The sequence below is a fragment of the Pipistrellus kuhlii genome, unplaced genomic scaffold (genome assembly GCF_014108245.1).
Source record: "Pipistrellus kuhlii isolate mPipKuh1 unplaced genomic scaffold, mPipKuh1.p scaffold_m20_p_2, whole genome shotgun sequence".
Taxonomy (NCBI): domain Eukaryota; kingdom Metazoa; phylum Chordata; class Mammalia; order Chiroptera; family Vespertilionidae; genus Pipistrellus; species Pipistrellus kuhlii.
Genome location: NW_023425515.1, coordinates 4030665 through 4051736, shown reverse-complemented (window position 1 = coordinate 4051736; position 21072 = coordinate 4030665). Strand labels below are relative to the sequence as shown.

The window sequence follows — 21072 nt, the reverse complement described above, 5'->3', positions numbered from 1 at the left end:
AATATCCTCAGGTGTGAGGATTAACAAAAACAAACAAACAAATAAATCTTCAAGGAGGGTGAGGAGAGCTCCTGGCATGGGCATTCTGTTCCTGCCTCCTGACTATGAGTTAGTGGGAAGCAAAGACAGAGCTGAATGTCTCCAATGGAAATCAGCTCCCAAGTTCCTGAGAAAAAGAGGGAATGGCCCCTCTGGAAGCACACAGAGCATTCCTCAAACTTCAGGTGTCCCAGGAGAGGCTGCACAGGACTCAGTAAGCACCCTCTTTCCCAATTCCTCCAGGTTACAGAGCATAAAACACCAGGGTAGCTTCAGTAAAACTACAACTTACAGATAGTGGGAGGGCTGTCAAGAAGCCACCACATCCCAGCCAGTGTGGCTCAATGGTTGAGTGCCTACCTATAAATAAGGAGGTCACAATTTGGTTCCTGGTCAGGGCACATGCCGGTAGAGGGTATGTAAGAAGTAGCGAATTAATGGTTCTTTCTCATGGTTGATGTTTCTATCTCTCTCACTCTCCCTTCCTCTCTGAAATCAATACAGTCCTTGGGTTACGTCGGAGATCTGTTCCTAGGGCGCAATGTAATTCGATTTTCATTAAAGTCAGAACCCACCTACATAAGCACCTACATCACCCAAATGGAGCAGATGCACAGGAGCAATGAAGTGAAATAGTAAAAAAAATTTAAAAGATAACAATTACTGACCTTTACTTGTGGTAAATAAACATAAAGCACATATGTACATACACTGAAATGACAGAACATTTTTTTTTTTTAATAAATAAATGGAGATGGCAATATAACCATGAAACAACGTAAGCCAAGTCTGATGTAACCCGGGGACTGCCTGTATACGCTGAGTGGCCATATTATGATCTCTGAACACAAAATAATCTGGCCATTCAGTGTATATCCCATATAATAAAAGGCTAATATGCAAACTGTCCCCACAACCAGGTGTTTGACCAGCAGGCAGGCCAGCCAACCGCCCATGTCCCCTCCCCATGGCCAGGCTGGCTGGACCCACCCATGCATGAATTCATGCACTGGGCTAATATATATATGAAGCTCGGTGTATGAAAATATATATTTTTTATATATGTGTGTGTGTATGTGTGTGTGTGTGTGTGTGTGTGTGTGTGTGTGTGTGTATATATATATATATACACACACACATACACCGAGTGGCCAGATTATTATGCGTTCAGAGATCATAATAATCTGTCCACTCAGTGTATATTTAAAAGAAGAAACCATACCCATGCCTTGGCTGGTGGTCCAGTGGTTAGAGTGCCAGCCCACACACTGAAGGGTCACAGGTTTGATTCCCAGTCAAGGGCAAGTACCTGGGTTGCAGGTTCATCACTGGCCCTGCTAACACTGACATAAAAATGGCAAATTCCTAGGCCTCTGGTGCTGACCACAGACTGTATGTTGTTGTTGTTTTAATATATATTTTATTGATTTTTTTTTATAGAGAGGAAGAGAGAGAGATAGAGTTAGAAACATCGATGAGAGAGAGTCATCAATCAGCTGCCTCTTGCACATCCCCTACTGGGGATGTGCCCACAACCAAGGTACATGCCCTTGACCGGAATCGAACTTGGGACCTTCCCGTCCACAGGCCGATGCTCTATCCACTGAGCCAAACCGGTTTCAGGTGTATGTGCTCTTTTTATTTTTTATCTTTTAGAGAGAAGAAGGAAGAGAAACATCAATTTTGCTGTTCCACTATTTATGTACTCATTGGTTGCTTCTTGAATGTGCCCTGAACCAAGGTCGAACCTGCAACCTTGGCATATCAGGACTTCACTCTAACCAACTGAGCTAGCAGGCCAGGGCCCCAGGCTGTGTTCATACACTGACTGCACAGAAAGAGGAGGCAGAGTAAACCTACTCCACACACATCCAGCTCAGCGCAGGCCCTTTGCCTGGTCTGTACTGTGAATAGGGGAACGGAGATAAGATTTGGAATTTGACTTTCTTTCACTTTCAGGCAAAGAGCAGATGTGGAGAGAGCTGAGGCTGTAGGTTTTGGGGCCAGGGTAGCTGGGCCAGGGAGTGACTGTGGCTCTATTAAAAAAAAAAAAAAAAAAAGAAAGAAAGAAAGAAAGAAAGACAAATGCCCAAGAAAGTATGATTTAGGGGAGTCAAAATTACTAGGAATCTTGGTATTATTTAAAAATAATTTGGACATATATTAAATGAGTAACATTAAAATTGGACCTGCAGTCTCATGGAAGTTGAACTATTAATATGCAAAGCATTGCTTGTGTTTTAGTACCAAGTTGACTGACTGAATTGAAACACAGAATAAAAATCTAAGCTCTCACTTGTTGCCCATCTTGATAACTGTCTATGCTTAATGTCTGTGTAGCCATCATGGTTAATAACTTTATTATAAGACATCAAATCATCTTGAGTCAAAAGCAAGTGGTATCTGAAAAATAAAAGCAGAAAAGCATCAGTTAACAATTGCAGTGCATTTTTGCCCTCCCTACTCCACAACATCCATGGAAGTTTTTAAATATATATTTTTATATGAAGAAAAATAAACAAACCTGTCCTTACGCCAAACCTACTCAGCATCATCCTATGTACTGGGACGTCACGTTTATTCTTACACAGGGCCTGACTTGCTAACATTCTTTTCAGTCATTTGGATTTACTCATTCATTAGTGAATGTCTAAACATGCAGGAAGGACACTGTTCTAGGGAGGCCCTGCTTTCCTGGCAGACGAGGTCACGAGGAAGGCCAGGCAGCACACAGGGTGTCAGAGCAGAGATGGGTGAAGGGGCTCCCTGACGTGTGGCAGGGCAGGCTCTCTGAGGAAATACTGGTACTGAGACCTCAATGGCTTGATCGGGGCTGCTGAGACAGGGAGACTGGAGCTCAGCCTGGAATGACAAAGGTGTGCTCAGGGAGCTGAGCTGGCAGCCTTCTAACATCTGTCTGTAACACGGAGATGGGAATCATGGTTTGTTTTCCTGGCAACACACAGGTAAAGTGTCCGAAGATGCTGAGAGGAAGAAAACCGGGCGGGGAGAGAGAATGACTGGGGGGCAGAGTTACTGATAATGCCTGGGAGAAACATGGGTCAGCCTATGTGCCTGAGCAGAGTGGTGAAGGAGGAGTGAAGCTAAGGGAGTGGAGACACAGAACCAGTTCACACAGACTCATGGGCCGTGGTGCAGACTGGTGTTCCTGAGAGGGTCTGAGCAAACTTATGTCTGAGGAGGGTCCCTCTGACTGTGAAGGACAGGCTATGTGACTGGGGAACACACGGAGGGTGGGGAAGTACTGCCATGGACAGGCAGGGGACCATGTGGACAAGGGGGACTGAGAGCACAGGGTTTGCAGATGGCCTGGGGTCAGGTGTAGAAGCGGGGTCAAGGAAGCATCCAAAGTTCCCACCTGAGCAACTTGCAGAGCAGAGCTGCATGTCCCAGTAAAGAGCAGATGGTGAGGAACAGGTTCTATGGCCTGGGAAGAGAAAGCAAGTCAGGACATTTTAGGTGTGAGATACTTCTCAGAAATCCAAGAAATATAAACTCAGTAATCATCAGTATGGTTTACATGTGCAAAGGGGGTCACACTGTGCCCTCCAAGATACACCCACCCTAACCCCCAGTCCCTGTGAACAGGACCTTATCTGGAACAGGGTCTTTACAGATGTGATTAAGGATCTTGAGATAAGATCATCCTGGTTTGAGGGGAGGATCAGGATCCCATGACTGATAACCTTTAAGAGGGGGGAGAAGCCCAGCAGTGTGGTTCAGTTGGTTGAGCGTCATCCCATGCTTCAAGAGGTCACTGCTCAATTCCCAGTCAGGGCACATGCCCAGGTTGCAGGCTCGATCCCCAGTAAGGGGGCATGCAGGAGGTAGACAGTTAATAGTTCTCTCTCATCGATACTTCTCTTTCCCCCCGTCCCTTCCTCTCTCTAAAGAAATCAATTAAAAAACATATTGTATAATATTTTAAAAATTATTTTTAAAAAAGAGGAAGGAGAAAAAGACCCGAGACATAACTGAGGGGAAGGCTATATAAACTGGAGACAGAGATTGGAGCAGTGCTGCTATAAGCCAAGAACACACAGCCACCAGGTGGGAGAAGGCCTGAGCCTTCAGAGGAAGTGTGGCCCCATCAGCACCTTGATTTCAGGTTTGGCCACCAGGACCCTGAGAGAATCCATTCCTGTTTTCATCCACCCAGTTAGTAGGGCTTGGTTAAGGCAACCCCAGGACCCTAAGGCAGTAGGTAAAGCCACCAAACTGCATGAGACCACCCAGGAAGAGAGAGGAGGTGGGCCATGTAAGAAAGCTGGAAAGAGGGAACCCAGGATGAGGAGTGGCAGCCAGCAGGGCAAGAGTGAACTGAGATGCCACTCACATGGGGGGAGGAGGAGGACTGAGGAGAAGTCAGCCATGTTAATACAGCTGAGGGTGAAGGAACAGAAAGGCTGAGCAGCGACACAGGGGGAGGGGAGAGAATCCATTGCATGGATGTAGGTGTGAACAAATATGATCTTCATTTTCATGTCCTTTCATGCTGTGGCTTTGACCAACCTGTCTTTAATAAGCATATCAAAGCCTTCTAGTTAATGATTATCTGCATTCCCTAAAGTGTAACCATAAACACTTTTGTTAGTAATGGCCAGGTCGACTACCGAAATATATATCAAACTGGTGACAGTGTCTACCACCAGGAGGGATGGCTCCTATTGCTACTGCATTATTTGTCCCATTGTCTTGTCAATCATTAGTACCTGAGTTATATTATAAAAACAGTGCAGTAACAGGTGTCTTGGGAAAGGGGGGGGGATTATATAATTTGCACAAAACTGCTAATCTTCCCATAAGAAAATTACCCTATAATAAATTCCACTATATCCTAGAAAGTTGGCTAATTCATCTTTCAGTCTGAAAAGCTTATATTATATATAAACTTTATTTATATATATATATAAGAAATAAAGTTGATTTAAGTCAGCATGAGAGACTGAGTGTTAAGATGGTGTGATGATGCTGTATGCTAATGGAAACATCTTTGTTTTGAAGAGCCAGGGCTAAGATGTTTAGGGGTATGGTTATGTATCTACAGTTTTTTGTGTTTTTTTTTTAAATTTTGATTTAAGAAAACTTTGTTTAGAGAGAGAGCTGGAAGAGAAACACTGATTTGTTATTTTATGCAGTCATTGGTTGCTTCTTGTATATGTTTCCTGACCTGAAATTAAATCTGCCTACCTTTGCGTATTGGGATGACGTTCTAACCAATTGAACTACCCGGTCAGGGCCTCCAAAGTTTACTTTAAATGGTAAGAGCACACACACAACTTATACAAATTGTGGCCAAACTCAACAACTGCTGAGTGGAGGTGGTAGAGGATGACTCTTCTCTTTTAACCTTTTGTGTCTTAATGCCTGTAATAAATACTGGGGGGGGGGATGTGTGTCAGAATTTTATTTTAAAAATATATAGATTTGCAGTCCCTCTATCAAAACTGCTTAAAATTTCAATATCTGATACAAACCAGTACAGCTATTCTAAAGGGAAACTTTGAAATTTCTGTCAAAAGTTTTGAAAATATGTGCTCTCTCTACAACAAAACACCACATGAGGAATTTAAAAAAAGGAAATTCTATATAACTATAGTATATTGTCCAGTAAACACACAGGCAGAGTACCATGGTGACCAATATTCCTAAAGAACATCAAAGAAGCTGGAGAGAAGTTATCAGCAGATGGCACCATCTGCTCAAGATCGCTGCCAACAGGTAGGGGTGTGTGTGTGTGTGTGTGTGTGTGTGTGTGTGTGTGTAGATATTACAACCAGTGCCACCACATGAAAGAGCCATTTGCAAATTTGTTGCTCATAATTTGTGGAACTCCTTTCCAAATTCCACTCTAGCATAATATAATATAATATAATATAATATAATATAATATAATATAATATAATATAAGCAATGCGATTGGTGCCTGCAAGACGGCAGGCAAACAAGTCTTAGCAGAATTCACAGGGCTCATCTCAACAGACTTCTTGGGGTTAGGAGTTGGCATTCAGCTCTGGTCAAGGCCTCTGTCGATCTGCTCAGCTATAGACCCTCAGATTGCTGGCTCAAGCAGGCCCAAGACAGAATCTGAGTGACTAATACCTATCATCAACTGGAAAATAACTGAAAGCATCTGACCTAAGGATGATGGTCAACAAAATTCATCTTTCTTTAGCATAATACTAGTGGCCTGGTGCATGAAAATTCCCTCAGCCTGGCCTGACCCCTCTCACAGTCCGGGAGCCCTCAGGGGTGGGAGGCGACCCAGCAAGCAGGGGAAGGCGACGCCCCCATCACACCTTTGCTGCTGCCACTGCCAGCAGTGCAAGCCTCAGTCTGCCCTGGTTACCTGAGCCTTGGGCGGCCCTGGGCAGCTGGGCAGTTGACATCCGAGGTTTGCCTGCACAAGGGCAGGGCCGGCCACACTATGCATCTGCCACCCTCTCTTCCCCCCTACAGCTGGGCTGAAAGGACTGTGGGACTCTGGGGGGGCTGAGGGAACTGGGCACCACCATTTTGTGGCTATGGGTGCCACTATCTTTGTGATGACATAATGGTCAATTTGTATATTCCCTCTTTATTAGATAGGATGTTTTTCTTTTCAAAAAATATATTTTATTGATTTTTTACAGAGAGGAAGGGAGAGGGATAGTTAGAAACATCAGTGAGAGAGAAACATTGGTCAGCTGCCTCCTGCACACCCCCTACTGGGGATGTGCCCACAACCAAGATACATGCCCTTGACTGGAATCGAACCTGGGACCCTTAAATCTGCAGGCCGATACTCTATCCACTGAGCCAAATCAGTCAGGGCTTTATCATAATATGTTTTTTTGTTTGTTTGTTTGTTTGAAATATATTTTATTGATTTTTAACAGAGAGAAAGGGAGAGAGATAGAGAGCTAGAAATGTCGATGAAAGAAACATCGACCAGCTGCCTCTTGCACACCCCCTACCGGGGATGTGCCTGCAACCAACGTATATGCCCTTGACCGGAATTGAACCTGGGACCTTTCAGTCTGCAGACCGACGCTCTATCCACTGAGCCAAACCGGCTTCGGCTATCATAATATGTTTTAATGGGCATTACATAAAAACCAACAGCTAACCTGAGTTGAAGGATCAATCAATCCCCATTTCTTCCCCCCCATTACACAGAAAGTAAGTATCTATTATGTTCAAATTCAAACAACAGTGCCTTAATTTCCTAACATCACTTGGGGCTCTAAAATCGAAGTCAAAGAATTGCAAACCCAATGTACTCATAATAACATGGTATTCAAGGGTCAGACATAGAATATTATTTATACAAGTTTCACCCAATGATAATTTGTTGAAGTTGTCACTTTGGTACCCTTTCAAGAGTTCCAGCTAGACTAATACAAATGAAATAAGCACAACTTTCTACTATTCATGTACAGAAATAGTAAAACTCATTAGTAATTAAAAAATGCGAATATGCAATTTTAAAATAATATATTTTTTATCTAGCAATTATTAAATTTAAAACAACTATACTGCCAGCAAAGATGAAGTAAAACTTGGAACTTTGAAAGAGTCCTAGAATTCACAAAATGCATGACTAGTTTGGAAAATAATGTGACTATATGTACAGTCAGTCATGAAAAAATATCGCATTCTTCTTCAATCAACCAGAGACTGTAGCATTCTGGCTATGACCTTTAAGGCAGACAAAAATATGAAATATGGACCAAATCTAAGAGTTGGCATTCAGCTCTGGTCAAGGCCTCTGTCGATCTGCTCAGCTATAGACCCTCAGGTTGCTGGCTCAAACAGGCCCAAGACAGAATCTGAGTGACTAACTGATACCTATCATCAACTGGAAAATAACTGAAAGCATCTGACCCAAGGATGATGGTCAACAAAATTCATCTTTCTTTAGCATAATACTAGTGGCCCGGTATGAAATTTTAGTATTTTAAGCTTTCTTGTCTAGGCTGACTGGAATAAGAGAAGTTTATCAAAAAAGGCCCAGATATAAACGATTGGCTGAAACTGATCCAGTGGTGACGTGTTTCCTGCTCAGACAATATGGATGAATCTGGGAAGGTTCCAGCTGGCTCAGAAGCTCAAAGAGACTAGAAAAGAAGGGGTAGTACGCAGGTCAGAAGAAGGCCCTGAAGTTGGCAAGGTCTCATCTCTCTGCCCGGTCACAGCTCTCTGGCCAGCGTGGTCTGCCCGCTATTGTCTGAGATGACTTAGTGCTTTAACGGTATCATTAAACCCTGTGAAAGATTCAGACTTTAATATTTTGGTGTTCATAATAATCTATGTATTTGACATTTAAGGTGCTTTAATAGTTAAGAAAATGTGACAAATTAATCTTAAAATTTAGCCTTGATTTTAACTTAAAATGTATAATTGCATTATTGATTTTAGACATAATTTCTTTTTCAGTGAAAAGGTATAAGAGAGAAATTAATGAAGATTGCAAACATTTATTCATTTACACAAGTTTATCATTTATACAAATACTGGTCCTGGGATTACAACAGTGAACAAAACCAAGTTTCTGACCATGAAGCTCACCGCCTGGTAGACAGGATTGAAAAGCTTGAGAACATGAGATTCACTATAAATATAACTTTAAATTATTAGGCATACCTGAGAAGGTTTTACATGTTTGGTCAGATATATAAGGTGCTTAAATGAAAATCAAATCCACTAAACTTAAAATTATGATTCCAACTGTGTATGTTATGACTGGGACTGATCATTAAAAATGGTATATTTAGTCGGATCACCTTGAGTTGATCAAAGGCTGCCTTAAGGGCAAAGTTCGGTTAAAATATACTAAATTCATAAAGAAAACAAAAAGCCTGCAAATTCTACATAAAGATATAAAGGTATACAGAATAAGCCTGTAACTTTGTGGCCTTCATAAATGTTGATTTTTAAATAACCTCAAATTACTTTTTTTGTGCTCAAAAGTCTCATTTGAAAGGGTATTAAACATGGCAAGGAAAGCTAGATGCTAGTGTTTTTTATCCATATTAATAAAAAATGGAAACAGAACCTACATGTCATCCACAGAGAAACAGTGAAATCGACTACAGTCACCCACCATCAGTCATCAGCGCGGTGGTTAGATCCAGGAGCAGCATAAAGTCTCACAGTAGCCTGCCAACTGAAAGGCAGGGCCCACGACTTGTTAGCTTTGTGCCCGTCATCCAGTCCACAAAGATTTACTGCAGGTCTCCATGTGGGCTGTGTTGTAAGTGCTTGGGATGAGCAGCAGACAAAACCAGAAACACCTTTATACCAATGCCGAAAAAGTCCTGATAGGTTAATGTGGGCAGGAGACACCTCTATGGTGTCCAGTCCCCCTAGTCCAGAGCCTGGGTCCTCTCCTACAGAGGTCTCCTGTGCTCATGGTTCAATTCCTAAACATTGTTCGTTTTTCCTGCTGCTGCCAAAAATCTCCCACTGTCATTGTACTTTGTGGAAGACTGCTGGATCCAGTGTCCCCTAATCTGTACGGACTAACTTTGTACCCGTCAGCTTCACTAGGGCCTTTAGTTTATGGAGAGTCTACTGGTTTTTCTTGGTACATGTAGTTATCTATAAATCTTACAGCTGTAATTCCAATAAAAATTCCTATTGTTTAGAAACAAACAAACAAAAAAAACCTATCCTAAAATGTATATGGTGGAATCAAGATCCATGAATAGTTAAATTACCCTTAAAAGATTTAAGAAATAGCAAATTTTAAAGTATCCTTCAAGACTACAGAAATAACATAAAAGTATATAACAACACAATAGATAAACAGGCCATTGGGACAGAAGAAATAAGATACTAGATTTGCCAGGGCTTGAAGAAAAATTGCCCCAAAAATGCAGGAAACTTTAGAATTTGATTCTTTTATAAAAATCTCTCTTAATCAATTCCTACAGAGTGCTTGTGAAACGGGTTTTGGTGCTGTTTTTCAAACACACTGTACCTGTGGTCAGTCGTGTGTTCTCCTGTTTAAACATGGGCACGCTGACTCTGGGTGGCCTGGACTGGATAAAACAGAAGCACTTACAAGATAAAATCTCTCGAGCTTTGGAAGAACACTGTCTCAAAGCTCTATGTCACAGTGCTAGCTACATATATAGTCCATGTTAATACAGAAATGTACAGAAAATGTGTTCTGTTTAATCTTCACTTTGTCCTGTCATTATCACAACGGGGCTGTGAGAGTAGGAAAGGGAAAATGAGGGAAGAAATATCTTCTCATATTTAAGATCTACATGAGACACTTTTAAGGCTGACCTTAGAGACTCAGTTGGAACCTCGAGAATGCAGTGGAAGCAATAGTGTGTGACTCCTGGGCTGGGTCGTAAGTGTGAAGCAGCTTCTATCTTCTCTGGACACTTACTGCTGATGCCCTAAGCCCCCATGCTGTGAGGAAGTGTCCCACCCCCCACCCCCCCACCCACCGCAATGCTGTGAGAAAGCACACTTCCCTATTTCCAACCCCAGTACTGTGAAGAAGCCCGGGTCATATGTAGAGTCATCATAGAGTCACAGTTTCTTAAGAGTTGCTTCTTGCTGAAACCGGTTTGGCTCGTGGATAGAGCCTCTGCCTGTGGACTGAAGGGTCCCAGGTTCGATTCCAGTACTTTGGTTGCAAGCACATCCCCGATGGTGATGTGCAGGAGGCAGCTGGTCGATATTTCTCTCTCATCGATGTTTCTAGCTCTCTATTCCCTCTCCCTTCATCTCTGAAGAAAATCAATAAGATCTATAAAATAAAATAAAAAGTTGTTCTTTCCCTCTGCTTATCAATTTTCAGAACATTCCTTGCTTTTCCAGTGGCATTTGGGTTTCAGCCGAAAGCCAGTATCAACTTCCAAATTTGAGAAAATGCCTCTACAAGACTCCAGTCCTCAGTCATCAAGCCACTCCCAGCCTCTGCGTCTTGCTAGCTGAGGACTCAACCCTTGTGGAGCAGGCACAGGCCATTTCCACTGCATCCTTTCCAATTTCTGGCCTCAAATCCATGAACACCATAAAATGGTTGTGTTAGGCCACTAATGGGTTCCCACTAATAGGAACCAGAGCATTCTAGCAGATGCTGTGTAACACTGTCCTCATCTTACAGAACACAGAGGCTAAGAGACCTTTGTGAGGTCAGACTCTGGCTCTGAAGCCCCATTTCTTCTACACATTTCTAAGAATGCAATAACTTTATTTCTAAGATAACTGTAGAACTCGTAAGAAAATCAGGACAGTATTTGACAATCCATTCAATTTAAAATATATATATATTTTATTGATTTTTTTTACAGAGAGGAAGAGAAAGGGATAGAGAGCTAGAAACATCAATGAGAATCATTGATCAGCTGCCTCTTGCACACCCCCTAATGGGGATGTGCCCGCAACCAAGGTACATGCCCTTGACCGGAATCGAACCTGGGACCTTTCAGTCCAAAGGCTGACGCTCTATCCACTGAGCCAAACCGGTTTCAGCTCTGTTCAATTTTAATGTTTGCAAATGTTAATTTCATCAATTCAAACTATGAGAAACACCATTGAAGAGAATAATTGAAAAAGGCAATGCATCAGGTAAACATCATGAATGACTTCCAATCATGGCAAGGACAACCACGCTGCACACACATGTAACTCTGCTCTGCAAACTCTAACAAATCCAAAGGAAAAAATGACAGCCTGGTGTTCTTGTGAAAAAGTGGCATTTCCTGACAAAGTCTGGAAGTAGGCACCTCCAAAACACTGAACACAGGTTACTGAAAAGGAAAGAAATACCTCCCTGATCCTATGATGCACAAATTAAACAAGCTCCCCATCACCCTTCCATTGTCTGAACTCCCAGCAATGCCTTCAGAGCAGTCTCCCATGGCCAAGCTTTCCCACGCCAAACCCGTTCTCCACACTGCAGCCCCATTTATGGGGTTTCTTAAGAGCTGCTTCTTTGCCTCTGCTTATCAATTTTCAGAATGTGCTAGTTCCCTATCCTTCTCCAATAGTGACCAGTGAGGCTGTTTCAGTACATTATGATCTCATGGGTTTGAACATTTTAAAAATAAGTATATTAGCCCTAGCTAGTTTGCTCAGTGGACAGAGCCTTGGCCTGAGAATGGAGAGTCCCAGGTTCAATTTCAGACAAGAGCACATACCTTGATTGCAGGTTCCTGGCCCTGATCAGGGGCATGCAGGAGGCAACCAATTGATGTGTCTCTTTCACACCAGTATTTCTCTCTGTCTCTCCCTCTCCCTTCCACTCTCTCTAAAAATCAATGGAAAAATATCCATTAAAAGAAAAAATTTAAATTTTAAAAAGTGTGTGTGTATACATATATATAAATATATATTTACATATGTACATAAATATATATAAATATATACATATATATGTGTGTGTGTGTGTGTGTGTGTGTGTGTATATATATATATATATATATATATATATATATTTCCCTAAAATTATCCCATCTTTGGCCAATGCAAGCAACTGCAATTACCTCCTAGAGCCTTTAACACACCCTAGTAATTCTTGCTAACTTTCTTGCTTTCAGGTAAAAACAAGACACTCCAGGCTCATCTTCATTTCTGCACTATAATTGTCACTTTTAAAAGAGATATGTTTGAAACCAGTTTGGCTCAGTGGTTAAAGCATTGGCCTGCAGACTGAAAAGTCCTGGATTCGATTCCAATCAAGGGCATGTACCTTGGTTGAGGGCACATCCCCAGTGGGGGGTGCAGGAAGCAGCTGATCGGTGTTTCTCTCTCATGGATGTTTCTAACTCTCTCTTTCCCTTCCTCTCTGTAAAAAAATCAATAAAATGTATTCTTAAAAAAAAAAAGAGAGAGAGAGATGAAGACAAAGAAAAAGTGGGAGGAGAGGGGAGTGGCTTCTAGAAAGACGCTCTAATAAGTCAAAGACCAGTGTGGCTGTCTATAGCCCTGCACCTTTCCCCGACCTCTGACCCAGTACCTGCCAGCCCAGCTAGTCTGCTCCCCAGCAGCCTAGTCACACGGTGCTCCTCAGCCCCAGAGCACAGGGAGTGCGGCACACAAGCATCCTTGCTTTCCCAGTGGTATTTGGGTTTCAGAACTGCTTCTGGACCAGGTGGTACCCATAAGAAAGAATTAAGCTCTGTATAGTGACTTCAGCAAAGTAGAGTTTCTCAGGGCTCAAATGCCAGCAAAAGGAAAAACAAAGAAGCAAAGAAGCAATGGGAATTGGTAAAAAAAAAAAAAAAAAAAAAAAAAAAAAGCAAAGATTTCTAGATTTAGCTTTCAATAGTTATTCACATGAATTCCTTTATTATTCTAATTATGACTTAACAGCTATTTACCTAGGCCCTATTTTTACACGGATGTCATTACATACCAATCACAGCAAGATAGTCTACTGAGGGACAATATCTTATCTTCCCCTTTATTAGTCATATTTTCCCCAACAGACTTAGGCTGTTTGATTCCATTTATCCAGACCGATACTAATTTGTTTCAGCTGAAATGGCTGAGGGGTCAGCACACTTTTCTGTAAAGAGCCAGCTAATTAGCCAAAACCGGTTTGGCTCAATGGATAGAGCGTCGGCTTGGGGAATGAAGGGACCCGGGTTCGATTCTGGTCAAGGGCATGTACCTTGGTTGCAGGTATATCCGCAGTAGGGGGTGTCCAAGAGGCAGCTGATCGATGACTCTCTCTCATCGATGTTTCTAGCTCTCTATCTCTCTCCCTTCCTCTCTGTACAAAATCAATAAAATATATTTTTTTTTAAAAAAGAGCCAGCTAATTAGTATTTTAGGCTTTGTGGGCCACATACTATTTCTACTGTGCATTCTTTTTCCTTTACATCGGCTCTAGTGGCACTTGGCCCAGAAGCCTACAATTTGCCAACTCATGGCCTAAAATATATCTGTCCAAAGAGACATGTTTATAACTTATTTTATCCATCAAAAATGTACTCTCTAGCCTGGCCAGTGTGGTTCAGTTGGTTGAGCATCATCCCATGCACCAGGAAGTCACCCATTTGATTCCAGGCCAGGGCACATGTCTGGTTTGGAGGCAGCTGATCAATGTTTCCCTCTCTCTGAAATCAACACTTTTTTTTTTTTTTTTTTTTTTTTTAATTTGCTCTCTAACTCAGTTTTGAGACATCAAATCATTTAATCTACAGACAGGCCCAATGCAGGAAAGCTCGGAGCCACCACACCCAGCCACTCTCCTTCCCAGCAGGGCGGCTCCCCGGCGGCTCTCCAAAGCTGGTAAACCCCCCTGACAGTAATGCAAGGAAGCCTATGGTAACTTTGGCTTGCCTGTCTGGAAGAGAGATAGTTAAGGAGCCAGGAAAGGACTGGGGACACAGCAAGAGTCAAGAGACATTTGCAACCGACATCTTGACATCTTCTTTGTGGCTGCTAATATTTTGTCAGAATATTTAATTGATGATACTTTTCCAAACTAAACCTGCTAATATTATTAATAAAGAAAGCTGTCAAGGAATCCAAGAAAACTGTAAAATTCTATACAAAAAAAAAAAAGAGAGAGAGAGATTTTTCCAAAATAGCTTTTAGGACAATCAACTGTCCATCACTACAGTTCAGTGAGTTGTCATCCACCTGTCCCCTCTCTTCTATCCTGGCTTCATTCACACCCCCCATTCCAGTGAGGGCTCAGCCAATAACACATTCTGAGGAAAGCATTTGCCAAGCAATCACTTTATTGTTCAAACAAGGCTTGGGGAAGTATCACTTAGGTCCCCTGGGATCTGACTAAGCTTGTTAGGCCAGAAGAGGCTAAAATACACACAGAAAATATTTAAAAAAACGAGATACTCAAAAGGCTCTGCCACATTAAGCATGGACATAAAATAATCAGAAAATAAATTTTTAAAATAAAAAACGTACTTACCTATATTATGTAAGTATATAAATACATATATATAAAAGCCTAAGTGACCGTTCAACTGTTAGACCAGTAGCTATGAGGTGCACTGACCACCAGGGGGCAGATACTCAATGCACAGACAGGGAAACATGGGACAGACTGAAGAATCTGAGGAAAGGGGGGAGGGCGGGAAGAGATTAACCAAAGATCTTACATGCATACTAAGGCCCAGTGCATGGATTTGTGCACCGGTAGGGTCCCTTGGCCTGGCCTGAAGGGATTGGGCAGAAACTGGCAGTCCAACATCCCCTGAGGGGTCCCAGATTTCGAGAGGGCGCAGACCAGACCACCAGTACACAAATACATGCACTGGGCCTCTAGTATATAATAATGATGGCTAAAAACACAACACAAAATAGATTAACTGATTAATACATAAAAATGTATGCATATCCAACTAAACTTGGGTTCTACACAATACATTTTGGGAAATGCTGTTCTAGATCAGTAGTTCTCATCCAGGTGAGACTTTTCTCCCCCAGAGGACATTGGGCAATATCAGAAGCCATTTTTATTATTACAACTGGGGCTAGGGTCCCACTAGCTTCTAGTATGTAGGGACCAAGAATGCTGCTAAAATCTTATAATGAAGGGAGCAACCTCCTCCACACAGACATTTCTGTTCCCAAATGTTAACAGTGCCATGATTTACTGCTGCTCTAGAGGCTTGCAGAGGTATTTCTACTTAGTATGCTGCAGGAAATTCTGCTGAAATAAAACTTTAACATATATATATTAATATAAAAAAAACATATAACTGAATTTAGACAAATACAAAATTAAATTCCTAGTTTTTTAACACAAAAAGTACAAATCTTGATAAAATGTTTTAGAAAAAATATAACATATATTAAAAGATTAGCAAGGTTTCATTGAGGCATTATTTTTGCAAAAAATAATGAACTGTTTTGGAAACTGCAATCACAATACTATCAATCCACAGTCCCTTCTGAGTGACCCAGCCCCAGCCCCTGCTGAAAGGGGGCAGCTGTGTAGATGGCAGGAGTCCATCTGTTCCTGGCGACAGGGCCAGGCAGCTCCTAGGTGGGGTGGAGGGAGAGGAAGAGGATGAGGCGGCAGAGTTGGGCCCAAACTAAAAGGGGGTGGAGAACATGCAATTGACAGTGTGCAGGAACAGACAGTGGAGAGTTAGAGTCCAACAGAGAGGGATGGCCAAGACCCTATGTGGGCAGCCAGACTCTGCCAAGACCCAAAACTGGCCCCAAGGCTCAGCACTATGATGATGCCTGCAATCCCGCTGGATTCTGACTTTCCTTATCCTTGTTGGACCACAGACTCCTGGACTTGAAGTTAGCCTGCTCCCTGCCATCCTGAGACCTGACTAAATGGCCAGTCATTCTATGTCAGCCACAGGTGGCAAACAAGAAAAGCAGCACTTCCAGTAAACATGCCCTTAGCCTCACCTCACATGGCTTTACTGGGCCAGAGGCGTGCCAAAGATGCCTGCCTTGTGGCACCTGGTGGCTGGCAGGACTCTGCTCAAACTCTGGTGGGCAGGACAACATGGCAGATGCAGTAACCTCATTTGACAATCTTTGCAACCAGGCCTTTCCATCACGTCAGTCATCGTTTGAATGTTTATTCTAAAGATTGCCAGTTCAAAATTTTTTCTACACTGTATTTCCATGTCCTATATTGAAGGAGAACAGAGTTTGGGATGCCAAATATGCCACTTTGGCATATTGATTATTTTAAGCTGGTTAATTTAAGAAACAGCAGACCTAGGAGAAGCTCTGAAAACCTAGGAGAAGTTACCCTTTGTAAAACTCAATTAGATTTGTAAGGGTCACCTCCATCTGTAAGGGGGTTTCCCTCACTATACCTGTCCTGCTTTCACTGTCAGAGAAGGCAGGGACTTAAATCTGCAGAAAAACCTTAGGCTGGTTTTCTGCGTTTTGCCTGGTAACCTCCCATAAAGACTCTCCAGCCCAATGTCATCTTTTGTCACTAGCTGAAGGTGGTATTTAAGATGATGGCTTCCACAATTTGGTAAGTTACTCAGTGTTCCTAGGTCTCTCCAGCGTATACATGTTACTAAACTTTAATTTGTCTTTTCTCCTACTAATCTGTCTTAACTTGATTATTAGTCCAGCCAGAACTTGAAGGGAAGAGGATGGTTTTCCTCCCCACCAGTGTCTTTTTACACAGCCTGTACAAAATATTGTAGAAGGCTAATTTACACAGCTGTGTGTGGTCTGTCGCAATGTCTAAGATAGTACCGTTGCTGGCTCCCCAGGTGGCTCTCGCAGCTTCTCTCACCCTCACCCTGTATGGCCCCAGCCTGAGTTCCCTTATTTGAACTGTTTTTATTTCTCATCCCCATTGCCATCAGTACAATCATTTTAGGAAGAAAAACGGCACACACAATTCCTACTAACAGATGGGCTGAGGGCAAGGTGAGTTCTGGTGCAGAAGTTCTGAACTTGGTGTCTGTGAACTCGTTTGAGGAAAAAATATCTTTATTTGCAATAATCTCTGGCTGAGATCTAGTACTAACTCAATTATGAGAGTAGATATTAAATCCTGGAGTTCCAGCCCAGGTGGTTTGGCTCCGTGGTTGAGTGTCAACCTATGAACCAGGAGGTCACGGTTCGATTCCCTGTCAGGGCACATGCGTGGGTTGCTGGCTCAATCCCCAGTGTGGGTGTGCAGGAGGCAGCTGATCAATGCTTCTCTCATCCTTGATGTTTCTCTCTCCCTCCCTCGCCCTTTCCCAATAAAATCATTAAAAAAATTTTTTTTTTAAATCTTGGCTTTCCAGCAGAAACCACAAATATCTTCACAAAGCATTAGAGTTGCTTACAAAATCCCAAATTGTCAGTTACTTCTCACCACTGCAAAGGAATTATTAATACTACCGCCTGTGCCCAGCCTGTTACTAATTCAGCTAATGAAGGGCCCTGAGGAACTTCATCACCAGTTTGGTTCGATATTTTGATAACTTTATTTCAGCAATAATGGGTTCTCTTCTTGATCCTATTTTACCCAAAACAGTAATTTTTTTCAACAGTGCGCCACAAGAATTTTTAAAACATGCGATACCTGACTAGTCAGGGACACTGGCCCCTTTCCCCTTATTGTCAAATAAAAAACGACAACAGCCAGGAAAATAGCTGTCTGGAGTGAATGAATCAAAGTTAAGCCAATTATTTTTTGGCAGATTGGCAAGAGCATATTTTTGGTGTGCCGCAGAGTTTTAGTAATTAGTGTACCATGAGAAGAGAAGGCTGAAGATCGCTGTTCTACAGCGTCTTTACACAGAGCCCAGCGGCCCGTTGAACACAGGAACGTTTATTCTAAAGATTTCCAATTCAACATTTTTTTCTACACTGTATTTCCATGTCCTATATTGAAGAAGAACAGAGTTTGGGATGCCAAATATGCCACTTTGGCATATTAATTTAGGCTGGTTAATTTTAAGAAACAGCAGACCTAGGAGAAGCTCTGAAAACCTAGAAGATACCCTTTGTAAAACTCAGATTTGTAAGGGCAACCTCCATCTGTAAGGGGGCTTCCCTCAGTGTACCTGTCCTGCTTTCACTGTCAGAGAACGCAGGAAAGGCTCCCAAGGGTAGATGCTTTGCATCAGCAGCAGTTTCAGGATTTTCTTTTAAACCGTTCCAAAATGCTTAATCATTTGCAACAAAAATGAAAGTTCTAAGGAGTATGTTACTGCTCATGAAGTACTTCTCTAAAGCTACAACACACTGACACAGATGTGAAAGATGTAAACTAGAGGACAGGACCCAACAAGATGTTTGCACTCAGCATCATTAACAGCCTGCTGACACTTAAATCACAAGCACGAACCTCATCTGTCAAGTCCTGTTTCAGGCCAGTTTCACCAACCCCGATGCCCTTTCCAAGTCTCTACAGTAGGAGGCACATTTTGTTGCTGGGCAAGAGCGCAGGGGCAGTGAGCTCTGCTCCACGGCGCGCTGGGCAGCCAATCAAACACTGTAAGTGGAGGATGCAGTCGATGAGGGGGAAAGCGATGAAAGGCAGGGGATGTGCCGTCTGCCACCTTCCAAGTCCATGTGCCAGACCCGAGTGCATCACCAACAACTACCTGCAAACCTGACTTCAGTTCTTCCTTTTAACATCTAGCGTGTACTGTGTAACATCTGATATAATGCATTTCAACATGATGCATTATGTAAACATCATTCCTTTTTCGATGCCAGAAAAAAATCATAGTTTGGCTCAGTGGATAGAGCGTCGGCCTTCGGACTGAAGGTTCCCAGGTTCGATTCCGGTCAAGGGCATGTACCTTGGTTGCGGGCACATCCCCAGTAGGGGGCGTGCAAGAGGCAGCTGATCGATGATTCTCTCTCATCGATGTTTCTAACTCTATCCCTCTCTCTTCCTCTCTGTAAAAAATCAATAAAATATGTTTAAAATAAAGAAAAGGAAAAAATCATAGTTATACCCAATTAAAGCCGAAGGTTTCGTTTACCCTAAAGTGGAAGGTGCTCACTTACTAAGGAAAAAAAACAAACACAGTAGCTTTTATAGAAAGCGAACTCTTACAATCTAAATTATGAAATTGAATTATACCTGACATGTCAGATACACCCTGGATGGTTGCAAGGCTGCGATCAAACTCACCAAACGCACATCTGCTTAAGGGCACCCCCTCACCCCCACTCCCGTCTGCCTTCTGTCCTCAGCTGCGACCCCCACGCCAGCAGCGCCTCTGGGCTCTGAGAGGTCACACCCCAAGGCGGGGACCCTAACTGGGGTCGCAGGGCGGCCCGGGCATTCCCAGGCCCCAGGATGCACTCAAGCGGGCTCCACTTTCCTAATTTTTCTGCTGTGACTCGCGGCTTCTAAACATGCCGAGTGAAATAAACCACTCAATGAAAGAGCAACACCACATGACCTCACTCATTTATGGATAATAAAAAACATTATAAACTGATGACCAAAAAGATGGATACAGAAATAGTAAAGCAACAGACTGTCACATTACAGCGGGGAGGGGAGGGAGATCTGGGGGAGATAAGAGATCAACCGAAGGACTCGTATGCATGCATATAAGTACAACCAATGGACGCAAAACTCTGGGGAGGGAGGGCATGTATGGGCGGGGAGAGGGCAATGGTAAGATACATACACAGATAATACCTTAATAAAAAAAATAAAAAAAGGAATGTGCAATTCCGGCGAGCGCCTGACCAAGTTGGACACGTCCACGCACTATTGCAGTTGGCCATTTATTATAAGCGAGACCTTCGTAACCAACACCAGAAACGGGAACCCCGGGCCCGCAGCCCTGCACCGCGCCGGGCTGCAGCCGGCCCCCTCAGGCGCGCACCCCCGGTCTCGCCTCCCTCCCAAACCCCCGCTGATCCCGGGCAGGGCCGGCCGGACGCGCACCGCCTGAGAGGCGCACGGGGGCGGCCGCCCCCGCCATCTTCCCGCCTCCCGCCCCGCGAAGCACCCCCCGCGGCCGCCGCACCAACCGCCGGGCCGCGCCGCCCTCACGCCGGCCCCGCCCCCGCGCGCCCCCGCGCCCCTCACGCCGGCCCCGCCCCGCCGGCGCCCGCGCGCCCCCCACCCGCCCCGCCCCCGCCCGGGCGCGCGCCGCGCTCCGTGAGGAACGGTTAAGGGCGCGCGCCTCACAACGGGCCCCGAGCGGCGGCGGCCGCGACGGCGGCGGCTTCCAGAAATTTCCGCGTCCGTACACCCACCCTGAGAAACAAGGTGGGCGCGCCCCCGCGGCCGCCCGGTGGATAACGCCCCTCCCCGAGTCCCTGGCTCCCCTCCCCCACCAGCACCCCCTCCCCGCCCCCTGCCCCGGGCGGCGGGTCCGGCGCGGCCCTCCCGGGCGGCTGCGGCCCAGGGAGACCCAGGCGGTGGCGATGGGGTGGCGGCTGCGGCGCCGGCGGGCCAGCGTGATTGATAGGGACGGGGCGGCGGAGCGGCGGCGGTGGCGGAGCGGTTGAGTGACAGCTTACCTGGGTGCCAATCTTCATCACACTGACAAGCGGCTGCAGCAATCGGGACCCGCAGTGCCGCGCCCGCGTCCAACCGTCACGCCGACGCTAGGCCACGCGACACAG

The 21072-nt window shown here is 44.0% G+C and overlaps 1 protein-coding gene and 1 non-coding gene across 12 annotated transcripts in view; one reads left to right on the top strand and one right to left on the bottom strand.

Moving 5' to 3' along the window:
* Nucleotides 1-21072, bottom strand: part of PKNOX1 (PBX/knotted 1 homeobox 1) — a 54710-nt gene that overhangs the window by 33613 nt on the left and 25 nt on the right. For 9 of the 11 annotated variants that reach the window (XR_004989404.1, XM_036446699.2, XM_036446702.2 and 6 more), the window contains exons 1-3: nucleotides 20968-21072; nucleotides 3419-3487; nucleotides 2336-2442 (exon numbers count right to left, since the gene is read on the bottom strand). The exon at nucleotides 20968-21072 is cut by the window's right edge and continues 19 nt beyond it. Coding sequence is in view for 10 of the 11 variants with exons in the window: in XM_036446699.2 (XP_036302592.1) it covers nucleotides 2336-2386 (51 nt within the window). In the remaining variant the exon portion in view is untranslated. Of the gene's footprint in view, nucleotides 1-2335; nucleotides 2443-3418; nucleotides 3488-9101; nucleotides 10457-20967 lie in introns of those variants that run through there. The other 2 variants (XM_045585274.1, XM_036446700.2) reach the window with 2 other exon arrangements.
* Nucleotides 1836-1963, top strand: LOC118725152. The gene has a single exon (XR_004989892.1). It is a non-coding gene; the product is annotated as a small nucleolar RNA SNORA51 (small nucleolar RNA).